Source organism: Alligator sinensis, unplaced genomic scaffold, assembly GCF_000455745.1.
Source record: "Alligator sinensis unplaced genomic scaffold, ASM45574v1 scaffold301_2, whole genome shotgun sequence".
Lineage (NCBI taxonomy): Eukaryota > Metazoa > Chordata > Crocodylia > Alligatoridae > Alligator > Alligator sinensis.
The window spans coordinates 3,306,994-3,321,476 of record NW_005841874.1 but is presented as its reverse complement, the minus strand read 5'-3'; the positions used below and the strand labels follow the sequence as shown (position 1 = coordinate 3,321,476).

Below are 14,483 nucleotides of genomic sequence, written 5' to 3'. Positions count from 1 at the left end.
GCTGGATTGCACCTTTACCGTGCATGCCAACCCTGCCTGGATCTGGCCTCCAGGGCCACGAATTGGTCCACCACAGGTGCAGGTGGGAGATGGGCGAACATTCCACCCTTCTACAGCAACAAGAGGGGGCATTCAGCGGTATTAAAAGTGGCAAAACCACAACTAACTACAGGGAACTTTTATACAGTAGAGACCCTTGCCATAAAGTGTTGACAAGGTGAGGAATTTCACAGGATTTGAAAAGGAGTTTTATCTTTATAGGTAGATAATAAGAACATTCAGTTATTCTAGCTTTGGAAAGGATATGAAACCTCCAGGATCTTAAGTTGTTAACCTTTCACATTACTGGAATTTAAAAGGAAATTTTCTTGGGCCTAGATTTTTCCCCATCATTTGCTTGCACTTTCTTTTTCTGGTACTGCTCCCTGTTGGCGCGAGGTTACTGGATTAGAGAACTGCACTGGTCGGATACGCTAGAGCAGTTCCTGTTAGGGAGCCTGTCCGAGCCAGAGATGGTAGAACGCCAGAGTCCTGGTTCAACTTGCAGTGGGTCCATCGCACAGGGGTGTGCTCAATCCGTTTTGGGAGTTCTCTGTGCTGCTGTATCTAGTGCTTAAAAATGTTTTTTCTTTGAAAGGCAAAAGATGTGATTGAAGAACATGGCCCTTCTGAAAAGGCAATAAACGGACCAGCTGGTGCTTCTGGGGATGAACCTTCTAAACCACAGCCTAATCCTGAAGAAACGAAAAGTACTGTACAAGAAGATGGAAATAATCAGGAAGAAGCAGTGCTGAATGGTGTTTCATAAACTGAAGTTCCTAGTTTACAGTTCTTTTACATTACATTTTACAATAGTGCTTGTATAAGCTTGCCAAAGATAGAATATGGATCGCCAGTCTTGACACCGCACTTTCAGTTCCTCCATTTTGGAATACAGAAAGGGGAGGGATCCTGAAGAAATCATATGTTAAACATACTTTGACACCTACTGTGTTATAAATATATCATCAGATGTGCCTTGAGATAGTATATGTAACATTTAAATAAACAAAAACTTGCTGGCTATAGGAAATGTTATTTTGTTTTCAAAATATGGCAGAGATGTGGGGGGGATCCCTAACTTGATATTCTTTATGAAAGCATTAGCTGCTTTTGTTACATTTTTAATAATATGCAACCACTTCTTCACCTGAGGAATACTAGAAAGAAATGCAGTTTAAAATATTTTGCACTGAATTGTAATTTCTCCATTAGTTTAGTCTGGAAACTGGTCTGTTTTAATACATGTTTTTTAAATGCTGTATGTAGAAGAAAAATCTGCAGACCACTGGAATACATTTGTTAAATTCTCATCATCTGCAGGGATATTGGCAGTGACATTGGCAGTGACTGTTCTACATTGAGGCTTTGTTTGATTTATTTATTAAACTGTACAGTATTTAAAAATCAAACATAGCTTTAGTTAACACTAAGCTGAATTAGTCATGTCCTTAAAGACATAACCTTAACTACTGAAAAGATCAATTTCCAGAAAGTTTATTCTGTATAAACTACATATGTTAGTCCTCAGTAGAGTATTTTTATTTTTGTTTTGGTTGTTTGATGTGCAATATGTTTTTGTATGCCAGTAGTAAAAAAAAGAAAAAAAGAAACCCACAGAAAAAAAACAAAAAAAAAAACAAAACAAAAAAAAAATAAACTTTGATCTTCCATCTGTTGACTGTTTTTCATCAGAAATATCTCAGGATTTTCAAAGAACGAATGCTGTAATTTGACATTTGACCTCAGCTCATTAGCTGGTTGAGCTGAATCTTTGGCTGCCTTGTAGGATTTGTCTAGAGCAAATTAACACATTAAATTTGCCATTTATACACTGGAGTCTTAAAGTATTTAATGCACTTTAAATTTAGTTTTTATCTCAGTTCTTAAAAAAAAAAAAAAAAAAAAAGCTCTCAAAAATGGGGGAGGTGGTAAATCTCATTTCATTTTTTAAACATGTATGGGAATATTGACAGTTCGCCTTTGCAGACATGTAACGAGGGTAAAAGTCTGGTACACTAATGGTAGTTCCTTTCAGGCTTGTAAGCAACATAGACATGGGCTAAAAAAGAAGGTTGGAGAAGTGAAGAAATCATGGGGACATCACTTGAAATGAAAGGGGAGAAGAGGGATGCAGGACGAAACCAAAGCAGATGTCTCCAAGAACAAAGTGCAGCCTCATCCTCGCCAAATCAGGTATGAAATGCTTTGAGCAGCAGGGGACAAATTATTTAACTTCTGCATTTTTTGTAGCTAGAAAAGAGCTGAAATAGGAAACGGGGAAGCAATAAAATTGCAACTTGGGTAGGTTTCAGTCAAAAAGACAGGATGTTCTGGGGAAAGAAGTGTCAAGATTTGACAGTTTGGACTTGGGAGGAAATTAAACCTTTTAAGTGAATCAGCTTTTTAAGCAAATCTTAGTCACTAGAAGGATTTTTGACAATGAGAGCCCTCTAGGAAAAGGGGATCCTTGGTGAGGTGAGGGAGGAGTAGACAGGTAATGGCTGTCACATCTACCTTTTCTGAAGTCAGCTCATTAATTCTGCTGCTTTACTAGGGCTCATCTTTTAGACCTGCTAATTTTTAAAGTTTGTTTGTCCAGACATTTCCTAGTTCAATTTAACTGCTGTATTATGGTGTTTCTGTTCTGTACCCCTGTTCTTTCTGTATTTTGTTAGATGTTCTAATGTCTATTTTTCTATCTTTCATTAATCCTCCTTTCTTAAAAGAACAGACTTCCCTACTAGCATCTCTTCTATGGTACTGCTACTATGCATATAGAGAAGCACACAGGCAAAGTCCTACAGGCCCAAAGAAAAGATGCAAAGTTACACAGACTAGTCAAAACATAAGCATTTTGCAATTAGTCTCGTCTACTGACTACACTTCCTACAAACAGCATATTGCATAAATGCTGTAGGCCTGAGCAGCATTTGTACTACATTGGGAAGGCATGTATATTTTGGGTAGGTGCAGAACTGAATATTTAAATTAAAAATAAAATCTCCATGTATATGTGGTTCCTTGTAGCTTTGGCTAATCTATAACTTATAACTCAAAGATTTAGAAGGCTTCTGCAACTGAATTCCCTACTTTCTATCTCTTATTACAAATGGAAGTTGTACTTTTATTTTAAAAGTACAAGGTAGAGCACTCAAGATAATTTCGTAATAGGTGATCTTATATTCTTAGGATTTATAGTACAAGCTTGTTATATGAATTAAATAATGACAATCAGTGCAGGAATTAGTGAAAATATTTAGAGACAAGTGGCAAATAAATCAGTAACACTGAGAGACTATGTCAGGTATTGCAAGTTAAGACGCTTCTTTCTGTACATTCATTTCTCAATCACTTTTATTTGTTGAATTAAAAAAAACATAAGCATTTCTAGATACTTTAATGTACAAATAAACCCTGCTGCTGTTCTCCAAGAACAGGTTGTTTCAACCCTGCCTTTTCTTTCATTAGTATCATCTAGCTAACTTTGGCATTTTAAATCATAGCAGCATGAGTTTTAAACAAATGTTCCTGGGTAAACTGGAAATTAGCTCAACATGGTCTCAGGCTGTTTAGATCTCCTACACAAGAATAAGAATTAGCCTGTATTTTCCCCCTCGTAGAATGAAAAAGGCGTTCGGTGGTAGATTACACCATGAGTAGAAAGGGGGGTTTAATAGAGTTTAGCAATGAACATGTTACAGACTGTAAAGCACAGCCCCTCCCCACTCACAGTAAATATGTCTAAGCCTGAGGGTTAGGGAAGAAGTTCCCTGAATTCACTTCAAGTACCATTTGTATCAAATCAAAAAGATTGGCATTGCAACCCTTCTGGGATCACTGATCAAAACACATGAACTAAACCACTGATTTAAAGCAAAATGTTCACATTCATTTTTTAGCTTGGCTATCCAGTAAATCTTTAGCTTCATTGATTTTGGCTGCCACATATGGAGAACCACCTAAAGGAAACAAAAGTATCTTGTGTCACAATCTGTTCTCCTTTACCACATTACTGCCCACCAGAGACTCAGAGACCATATAAAAAAAAAAATCTTTAAACAATCTTAGACATTTCATGAGGTGCATTTACGCTGAAGCAATAAAATACCTTGATGACTTTTTCATAAGTGGAGCAATTCCAGAACAGCATCTTACGTAGATAAATACTCATATCTATTGTTTAGTCTAGTCCCATCTCAACAGAAATTCTTCTCTGTGGTACATTCATTTTATCAAGCTGAACTGGTTGTCAGTGTGCTTGAGGGTGTGCAGCACTATCTTCCTTTTTTTTTTTTTTTTTTTTTTTTCCAATAGATATTACCGCAGGAAATACCAAGCATATGGGTCTTTGCCAGACCCAAGTTTTCTGTATTGGTTGAATAATTACATAGCCAATTAAACTATACTGTAGTTTAAATGATTTTTGGATGAAAGTATATCACCTTCCCAGTTGGGTAATCTATAACTAACAATATTCTGACCATAAGACATGGTGTCCTTTGGTCAGCATCCTTTGGTTTATTTAGTCCCAAATTACAACGGGCAGTATTATGACACATGGAGCATACTCACTAGAGTAGACACTGTGTGCCCAATAGAGAGCATCTGAATTTGCTTCTGTTAAAAGGTTTCTATGGAAATATGTCCTGAAGACCAGTTTTGAGGGCCAAGAAAGGGGGGAACAAGGGAAGGGGAAGTTTCAAGGTCACTCTAAATGCATCAACTTGCCAAGTAGTAATGCATGTGACTTACTACATTGACTTCAATGAGCTGAACTGCTGTGCTCAGCAGAGGATAACCTACATGCTTAAAGTTGAGCATCTGCTTATTGTACTGTATCTGTTCCCTTATGTCACCATCATCACTACAGCATAATTTTTTGTTCTTGCTGACGATTATAAAGGCCCAGTTCTGCAGTCACCGATCATGGAGAATAACCACAGAACCTACAAGGACTTCCACACGCTACACCAGCTTTCGTTTAAAAGTAAAGAGATTTTTTTTTAGTCATTTGATGATGGATCAGTTCAATGATCTCACTTTATCTGCAAAAAAGATATAGCAGGTAACAAAAAAAATTTAAAGTGGTTGAATGCATCTACTAATCTGCAAGTGTTAAAAGGAGGAGAGAGGCTACCCTGAAATTAAGGGATTTTCAAGTCTTTTATTGTGCATAAAAGATGTGTATACGAGTCCTATTTTTGTTTTATTGAGTTCATTAGTTTCAGCTAAAAATATACCAGAGAGAACACTAATTCTGCTTACCTTTATCTGGATGATTCAAAAGCATGATCCGTCTATGAGCTTCCCTAATTTTACTTTTACTGGCTGTAGGACTAGGTAAAAGGGAGAAAGAGACTTAAGTAAGCTACATTGAAGGAACTTTCCTGAAAATATTGCATAAGGGTCCTCAGAACTAGGAAACAATATTTTTCTTGTACAGTAACTGTTAAGAAATTTGAAAAGATTTTTCTCCTTCACATGCCCACTTTTTCCCTCTACTGATGCTTAAGGTAACTGTTTCATTTAACAATTTTAGTTTATATGGCAGCCTCAGTTTATTGATCATAGCCAGTTTGAAGTGCAGATGTTTCCAAACAAACAAAAACTTTTCATGGAAGTTCAGTAATGTAAGAAAAACACCTTCATTCCAATAAGTAATTTTCACAGGGCTTTAATGAGATGCAATTTTAGAGAGAGTTGCACTACAGTCCTTGACAGCAAGCTTTTCCAAACGTTTTTTTTTAGGTGTTTGCACCCACAGTTTGTAGCAGCCTGTTTGTGTGACTCCCTTTATAAAGTGTACCATCTTTCATTTTCCTTCAATGTAGGCAATATTTATGGAGGGAAATGGGGAGCAGCCTTCACTTCTCATATGTGAGAAAAATGAGGGTCCCATCATCTGTGTTCCACAGTATAAATAAGAAACAAGTCTGTAAAAAACAAACAAACAAACAAACAAAAAAAACCCCCAAAACCCCCACCCCATCAAAGGCTAATGCCTCTGGGAAGACCAAGACATTTGGAGAGGAAATGGGAGCAAGTAAGGGTCAAGTGCAAATTTTCAAAGCATCTTAGTGACCTAGACCAGCAGTTCCCAGTCTGTGGTATGGGTACCACCTGTGGTATGCAGACAACCTGTCAGTGGTACGCGTTAACAGATTTATTATAATGACCTTATATGACAAAAATTTGCTGGGGGTACTTAAATACACCCAGCAATTTTTTCAGTTCAACCTTAAGATCATATAGTGTTAAACTGGTGGTGCACAATTTGTCAAGAGTTTGGGAACCGCTGACCTAGACCCTCTAAAAATTCAACCATGTTTACTTTCCAAAAGCTCAGCTGGTCAGCGTGCATATAGGTGCTTATCTGCCATTGCAAATATAGGCATTGGGGCCTTATAACCCAAATCCAAAGTTTCTTAGGCTTTGCAACATTGATTGTTGTAGTGCCTAATATTTTGGCACTGTGCTGTCTAAAGTCCTGTGGTTTCAGTTCTTGGTCTTAAGTGTTCACGTGGGGAAAAATAGTTCTTCATGCATTTTTATTAAATTTGTTCACAAAAAAGATTTCTAACTGCTTTTTTTAAACAAGTTCAATGCAAAAAAAAATAAGTGTTTGACTACTGCATTCCTAATTGGGAACGGCTTTTATAAAAGAGAGGATTCCTCTGTGCAGCACAATAAATTATACTAATATGTGCAACTTAGCAGACAACCTTTCAGACAGCACCAAGTAAAAATAGTTTCTGAATACATGAATCACATACATTGAGGGAACCTACAACGCCAGCTGAAGTCAATAGGCGCTTGGAAGACTGTATTTTTCAAAGCCAGACCCACATGAGAATTGTAGTCTCCCTTGCATTCCACATTTTTTACAGAAGTGACCATACCTCACTCCTAATATTAAAGCTGCTTCCCGTTTGGTCATTTTAGGATCAAATCCTCCTCTGTAATAACCACCGAAGGTCTGAAATGGAAAATACGTTAATAAGAAAACTCACAGACAAGTAATGTTAACTAAACCTTGTGGGAAGGGGGAGGGGCAAAGTTGCTTCTACTTTTATACTGACAGGGCTGTATGAAATTTCGCCGAGTGTTTAGTTTCGAAGCTGTTTCGAGCTCGAAACAGCAAAATCGAAACTAAACGAAAAGCATCAAAACAGCTTAAACTAAATGAGGGCTCTCAAAATGTTTTGAGTGGCTCCGCAGGTCGGTGTAGCTCAGGTTGGCGGGGAGTGTAGCCCTGGCTCTCCCCGTCTCCTGCTGCCAGGCTGAGCTGAGCTCTATGGAGCCTGGTGCCGGGCATGGGCTGTGCCCAGCACCAGTCCCAGGCGGCAGTGGCAGCCTCCTGTCATCAGGGGTAGATCCAGGGGCCCGCACCCCCAGGAGGAGTCACAAATTTTGCTTTCAAGACTTTGAGGTGCAGTTTCCAAGAAACCTCTGCACCTCAAAGGTTTATCTCCTTAAAACTTGGCAGGCTTCATGCCCTCAGAAAGGGCTACCATCCCTGCAATTTGCATCTGAATCAGGCAAGAAATAACAACGTTTAGGCATTTTCATGATTCCCCATTATAGCCTATGGGAGAAACGTCAAAACAGTTTCAACGAAATGGGACAGTGCTTTGAAACTGAACGAAACACTGTCCCTTCGAAACAGTGAAATGGACATCGATACGAAACAATGGTGTTTCGCAGAGCCCTTCTGACAGTGCTTTCCAGTCTAAAGGGGCACAATGGAGCTTCTTAACAACTGCTGTTATGAGATCCAAATAGAGTTGAAGTTTATTCTTTAACTGTGTGGTGGAAAATCTTTGTCCTGTTGCTGTTTGCAACTTGTTTCAGAATTAGTGAGATAAGTGACAGTTTCTCCAATTTTGCATGTATGCCTTCTGTACTCTCACGAATAATAGAATACTGGTCTGGAGAAAAAGGATGTTCTGTATTTATAGAAGAGCATTTTTAAACTAGGGAACAAATAAAGCTAGTTACAAGTAATAAGTAATATATCTAGGAAAAAGGATTATGGCACTTACAGATGTTGGCAGTGTCTGAATGGCTTGTTTTACTTGTGGCTGCATTTGCTTCATAGCTTTTAACACATAGCGACCTTAAAGAAAGTGATTATTCGTATGGAACTGGACTAAACCAATATTTTAATGAAAACTTAGAATTTCAGTACAACAGTTTTACTTTTAGATTAGGATGAGTAACAAAACTATTTCTGATCTAAAAGAAAAGAGTTTAACATCTTTCTGTAATCTGTTCCTTTATGTACCCCAAAAAGACTAAAGTACTGTATCAGCTACTAAACTGATATAGTCTATTAAATCCTTGGTTGTCACCTACCATCCCACATTTTAACTGGTAATAAGGATCAAACAGTTACAGTCTATCCTTGAAAAGGACCAGACCTTAAGAGAAATATTCCCAGCCCTCCTTGTCCTGGTCTTCAAACAGCCTCCTAATCTTGCCCAACTCATCAGAACTCCCTGCTGCCCAACAAGCACCTAATGGAACCCAAGCCTGCCTTAATAAAAGAAGACCTCTCAACTCATCTCTACTGTCACAACAATCAATACTCCCCACAACAAAGCCATGGACTGTATGGATCATACGCACATCCTCAAATCTATAATCCACCTGACATTTGCTAATCCAGTGATTCCCAAAGGTTGTGTTGTGACAGGTTTGCCATGAGATCCCCCTGTGTGAGGGGGTAAATGCTCTCCTTCCTGGTACAACACCCTGTGCCTAACCCAGCTACTAGGCCTGTGCGAAGTGGCAAGTATTTGCTTTGGATTCAGAGGGACAGTGATTTGATTTGGAGATTCTAATCGCTTTTCCAATTCGATTTGGCTGAATCGGATTCGAAGATTCGGTGCTGTTTTGGAGACCTGGCCATAGCCTAAACAGGTAGCAGTCCTCAAGATGCTGGACACAGCTGCCTCCTGCTGGTAAGTCTGTTATGGTGGGAGGGAAGGGCTGTTGGGGGAGGAAGGGATTGGAGCTGGGACAACCATGGGATGCGGCAGCGGTGGGAGTAGGGGCTCTGCCCTGCTGCTGCTTGCCGCCTTCTGCCCAGAGCAAGCTGTGCCTATATCGTGCCCCCTCCACCTCAGCTGGGCACGATGCAGGCACAGCTTGCTCTGGGCAGAAGGGGGCAAGCGGCAGGAGGGCAGAGCCCCCCCTCCCACCGCTGCCTTGCCTGGCCTGCATCCCATGACACCTCTCTCCCCCCACCCCAGCTGGGCAGCTTGTCCTAGCCCAAGCCCCCCCGCAACAGAGTTAGTCACCAGCTGGAGGCAGCCCTGTCCAGCGTGGTGAGGACTGCTGCCTATTTAGTTTATGGCCAAATCTTTTTCAAATGGATTTGGAGGCTTTTGATTTGATTCAGACCTTTTAATTGGTCTCCCGATGCGATTCGGAGATTCGGCCACCAAATTGGGCCGAATCTCCTGCAAATCGAATCGGTTACCAAAGCTTTGCACATTCCTACCAGCTACTGCAGGGCAGCTTCTCAGCAGACTGCAGCTTTCCTCTGCCCCCAGGCAGCTCCTGTGACCTCCCACCCTCACAATCCCAGCAGCATACTCTGCTACTACAAAGGGGCAGATGCACAGACAGAGCCACGCTTTGCAGCCTGGTTTATCCCTTCCACACCTCCCATGTTCTCAGGACTGGCAGAAGGGCCGTAGGGGTGGTTGCCGTTGCGCGAGGCCCTGCAGCATGAGATACAGGCCAGGGGTCAGCAGGGGACAGACAATGGAAGGAGCAGTATGGGAGGGTAGGGTCCTGCCCCCTCTGCCCTTAAATTGGACCACTGATCACCCTCTCCAGATTTTTTTCTGAATTTAGATCTAGCTTGGTGATTTTCAGTCAGGGTGCTATGACATTCAAAGGAGTTATGGAGGGGGGTGTGATGACTAAAAAGGTTGAGAACAACTGGTATAGGAGTTCTAATCCTTTCCTTAAAGGTGCATTTGGTGTAATTTTGTAACAGTACATTTCAGCACCAAAATGACTTCCTCTGGCAGAGGAATGGAGTAGGTAATGTGTTTTGGAAAAAAAGTTATTACACCCCCACCCCCTTTCTGGTTGTACGAGTGAAGGCATGCTGGTTTTGATTTAGACGAAAAGTGCACCCCAGGTATCAGAAGTTTGGGAAACACTGTGCTAATGTCTGTATTTCACAAATGAAAATGACCCTCCTGAATGATCCAGATCTTCCACTATCAGGTTTTTGCTGCAGCTGTCTTGTCTACTGGCCACCTGATAAATTTCTCTTATATCATGTTTTTTGCATAAAATTCAGTGTGTGTGTGTGTGTGTGTGTGTGTGTGTGTGTGTGTGTGTGTCACACACACACACACACACACACTGAATTTTATGCAAGTTTTTTTCCACCCCCATCTGCTACTTGGCTCTACTATGCCTACTTCTCTCCCAGGGACCTGAGGAAGGATACTGTGATACCCAAAAGCTTGTCTATCCCAGCCATGCAGTTTGTCCAATAATAAATATTAACCCCCACAAAGATTCATGCTGCTTACGTATTTTACAATTAATCATTATTGAAGCAAACTATGAAAAGTACAATCCAATATTAGCACTCTGACTAGACACAAACCTGTATATCCAACAGCAGCTATTGTCAGGCCAACTGCTATCATAGTAGCCTGGGTCAGGGGGGAAAAAGTAGTCATCAGAAATGGGAAAAAAATGGTAGTGTCCAAAATTAAACTAATTAAAACATAGTAAATTAAAATGGATTTAAGCCTCACTTACATTTCAATATTGTGGTCTGTGCTGTTTACTTGAATATTAATGGAAACATGAAGCAATAGTTTATAAAGCCTCTCTTCCTGCATTTCAAACTACAGACAGAACAATTGCTGTTAACCTTGGGTACAAAAATCTTCAGGAAATTCTCCCTGTCTATAGAAATACACACTGCACTAACACATTAATGCACTTTGGCTGACTTTTTATGTTATTGGAGCATTAGAAAAAAAAATTATTAGAAATAAAACCTCTCTACCCCCACCTACTTTACATAATTTGTTTTATAGCTGTATTGATATTTTGCATACATTTAACTGTTCACTGCTTCAAAGCTTTTTATAGCTTTACGTTGCATGCAGCCAGAGCAGAGCACTTCTGGATCCTATTTCCATTTCTCTCTCAGATTTACTGTGTCACTTCAGGCGAGGCATTTAAATCTTGTTTGCTTAAAATCTCCCATTTCTAATACAGGTGATATTTTATCTTCTTCACAAGCACTTTTGGGCTTTTCATAAACACTGACTGAAACATGTTATATGTTTCACAGATGCTACCAAGAACCGAATGTAACAGTTTAGTCTTGATTAGCCAATCCTCATCCCAGATATTCAGTAACCTTGAATAATGCAGTTTTTGGGGAACTGAACAACCAATAGGTGAAGATGCGTGACAAGGAAAGCCCATGTGCCTGGGGAGGCTCAACAGGGACGTGCCCACGAAAACTGCCCTTTTGCACGTATAGAAAAAGCAGGGCTGGCATCAAAGGGAAGGACCGGCCTGGCGTCCTTCGCAGCCCCTCGCAAGGTGACCTCCTGGCGCGAGGCAGCATCAGCCCTGACCAAGCCGTCCCGGCCCCGCGCCCCTCCAGCCTGCTCTTGGACGTTTCCAAGGACAGAAATTCAACCCCCCTTTTCTAAACAATGCAGGATCAGCCTCGCAGCCAGACATGTCCTCCTCGTCTCCGACCTCCATCTCCCCTGCTGCAGTTTGGGGACAACTCTTCCTCGTCCTGCTCGCCACCAAAGCCCAACTCCACCCTCTCTCTCCTTTCCTGGCAGGGATTTAACCCCCCCGCCCCCATCACTCTGCTCTTCTCCACACTCAGTCGTGTACATCCTGCTTCCCAGGCCCCTAATCGCTGCTGCCCCGCGCTGGAGGCTCCCCAGTTGGTGCACATCCCCCCCAGGGGCCGCCCCGGCCAGGGCAGGGCAGGGCAGGGCTGAGCTCCGCGGGGCTGCACGCGGCCCCCGGCCGGGCCGCACTCACCATCGCTGCTCGCTGCGCGGCCTGTCGCAAAGTGCGCGCCGAGTGTCGTAAAAGGGCCCCGCCCCCCCGTCAGGGGAGCGCAGCCCGCGTGGCGAGTCGCGCGCATGGGCGGCCGCGTCTGTCTGCGCCGTGCGCGCCTGCGCTTAGGACCCCGCCCCACCGTTGCCTGGCGTCAAAGCGAAGCCGACGGGGTGCTTTACACAAGAGACGCCAGTGGCAATTAACGCGGGTTGGTTAGTTCTACTCCAGTGTGTTTAATGAGGACCCGACACAGGTGCATTCATGAGGGCAGCAGGCTCGCCCCGCGGGGCAGTTGCACCACAGGGCTGGTTTTCACCTTGGGGCCTGTTTCCCTCCAAGTCGGACCTGGGACAGCCCGGCCTGGCTGGGAGCGGGGCGGGGGGGCAATGCCCTCGTCATCGCTACGGAGAGTCGCCGGCTGCCCCAGGACGCGGGCACGGCACCGCCCCGAGCTGGGCCAAAAACAAACATCTGCGCCCTGAACCGGCTTCAGAGTTCAGTTTGTGCCCTGAACTGGGTAAAACATGAGTTTGTACCCTGACCTGGGCACAAAGTTCGCTTTATACCCCAAACCAGGGGAAAACCCCAAATTTTGTAACCCGAGCCAGGCAAAACCACAAAATGTTGTAACCGGAGCCGGGCAAAAAAACTAAAGTTTGTACCTTGAACCGGGTACAACGTTCAGTTTGCACCTTGAACCAGGTAAAAAAACAAGTTTGTACCCTGAACCGGGCAAAAAACAAAAGTTCAGTCTACTTCCTATGAAGGTTTAAAACAAGTGTATTTGCCTTGGTCCCTTTTACATCTTGTTTTAATAAACTCAAAATGACTGTCTTGGCAAGCGTTTGCAGAACAGGGCCGAGTGCTGTGTGTAGACTGGCTCAACTAACTATGCGAGGCTACACGAGGCTTCCTGAATTTTAGCCCCCAATTGCAAGTCACTGTAACTAAGGTGTGGAGGGAAAGCGGGGGAAACTAGAGCCTGTTAATCCAGTCTTACTATTGCTGAAGTCAATGTGAGATTTGTTGAAGAGGCCAAAAAGATTGAAACATAGTCTACCCACATCACACCTAGAGTGATGCAATATTAACATGTGCATGGGAAGAGAGTGATAAAAGATTTATTTCTGCTGAAAAAGGCTATTATGTTTGAGCACACTTGCAAAAAACTGGTTTAGCTGGCACGGTGCTGTCCATTTTTGGTCCCTGTCGACCAGGGCAAATCAGATTCAGCATGTCAGCTTGTCATAATTGAAACCTCAGTACTTCCTTTGTATGGCACACTGACAAATACAGTTTATATTGTATATTTATTATCTAAATACTCTGATAAGTACAGCCATAGACCAGAAAGGCATAGTAACCGTGAGGTCATTTAACACGCTTTTCAGTGAAAGCTTGTACTGTACAACTAGCAGCAGAGGTGGGGACTATTTTCAGGCTTTTTGAAGCTGCAGCGAACTGGGGATTCTTTGAATGCAGAATAACACTGCTTCAGGAATACTGGAGAAATTATATTCCCTCAGCCTGTAATCCCGAATTGGCTCTGGAGTGCTGTGGACTTCATGGACTCAGTCTAACTCTTAGTTGACATGTCTGCATTGCAAAATTCATTGATGCAATTGGCACTGCTTGGCACTCTCTTGTTTGCAGTTTTAGCAGACCAACAGTTGAAAGGATTGGAGGCTGATCTAAATTCAGAATAAGAAAAGCAATCTCCACAGGTGTAATTTGAACCACATTAGCATGGTAGTATGAAAATGTCTGACTAAATAGATTACTACAGCCTTGATCTTTGCTTTTCTCCAATATCGAATTCGCTTTTCATAAAACAATTTCCCCTCTTCCTCCTGTTAATAGTGTTCTCTGTTCCTCTTCTCTCATGTTTGCTCTCTTTTCCCTGTCATGCCTATTCTTTGCCCTTTCTGGTTTCTTTTATTTCTGGTAATTCTCTCTTTCTGTCTGCGAGCTTCCCATTTTTCGACAAGCTTTTCTCTTGCCTGTCTTTTTGTTCCAGATACATTATCACTGAATTCTCCGAATTTATTCTCTAATGGAGACCTCCCTGCTGGGCTGTCAGCAAACAAGACTGACCACTAGTGCACTCTGTATAAATTTAATATCAAGTGCTGGTTCCAGATGGACAAGCTCAGTTATTTGATTGCTGGAGATTACCACAAAATGAGAGAGAATTATAGGTCTGGTACTTGTGTGTGAATATTATTAATAATACAGTGTCATCTATTAATAATATAGTGTCATATGCACAAAGCAATATGAATTCTATTAGGAAGTCATGATTTTGGAAACTGGGTGGCTCAGTGTTGTCATTGTCACCAATCCCTCTATTTGAGGACGATCTC

The 14,483-nt window shown here is 42.0% G+C and overlaps 2 protein-coding genes and 1 long non-coding RNA gene across 6 annotated transcripts in view; 2 read left to right on the top strand and 1 right to left on the bottom strand.

Annotated features, from left to right (window-relative positions):
• Positions 1-1,873, top strand: part of FXR1 (FMR1 autosomal homolog 1) — a 44,041-nt gene extending 42,168 nt beyond the window's left edge. For all 4 annotated transcript variants that reach the window (XM_025195981.1, XM_014527842.2, XM_014527843.2 and 1 more), the window contains one exon: positions 638-1,873. In XM_025195981.1, the coding sequence (XP_025051766.1) occupies positions 638-808 (171 nt within the window). In that variant the 3' untranslated portion in view covers positions 809-1,873. The remainder of the gene's footprint in view (positions 1-637) is intronic.
• A 1,505-nt stretch (positions 1,874-3,378) lies between these two features.
• On the bottom strand, positions 3,379-12,205 carry DNAJC19 (DnaJ heat shock protein family (Hsp40) member C19). The gene is given in 7 exon segments (XM_006017136.3): positions 3,379-4,001; positions 5,308-5,378; positions 6,942-7,018; positions 8,085-8,158; positions 10,679-10,727; positions 12,100-12,165; positions 12,167-12,205. Coding segments are annotated over 7 exon segments (447 nt in total). The 3' UTR covers positions 3,379-3,930.
• Positions 12,206-12,268: 63 nt separating this feature from the next.
• The window catches only part of LOC102384744, a 252,016-nt gene continuing 249,801 nt past the window's right edge, over positions 12,269-14,483 (top strand). The window contains exon 1 of the long non-coding RNA XR_323062.1: positions 12,269-12,328. This is a non-coding gene — a long non-coding RNA (uncharacterized LOC102384744). The remainder of the gene's footprint in view (positions 12,329-14,483) is intronic.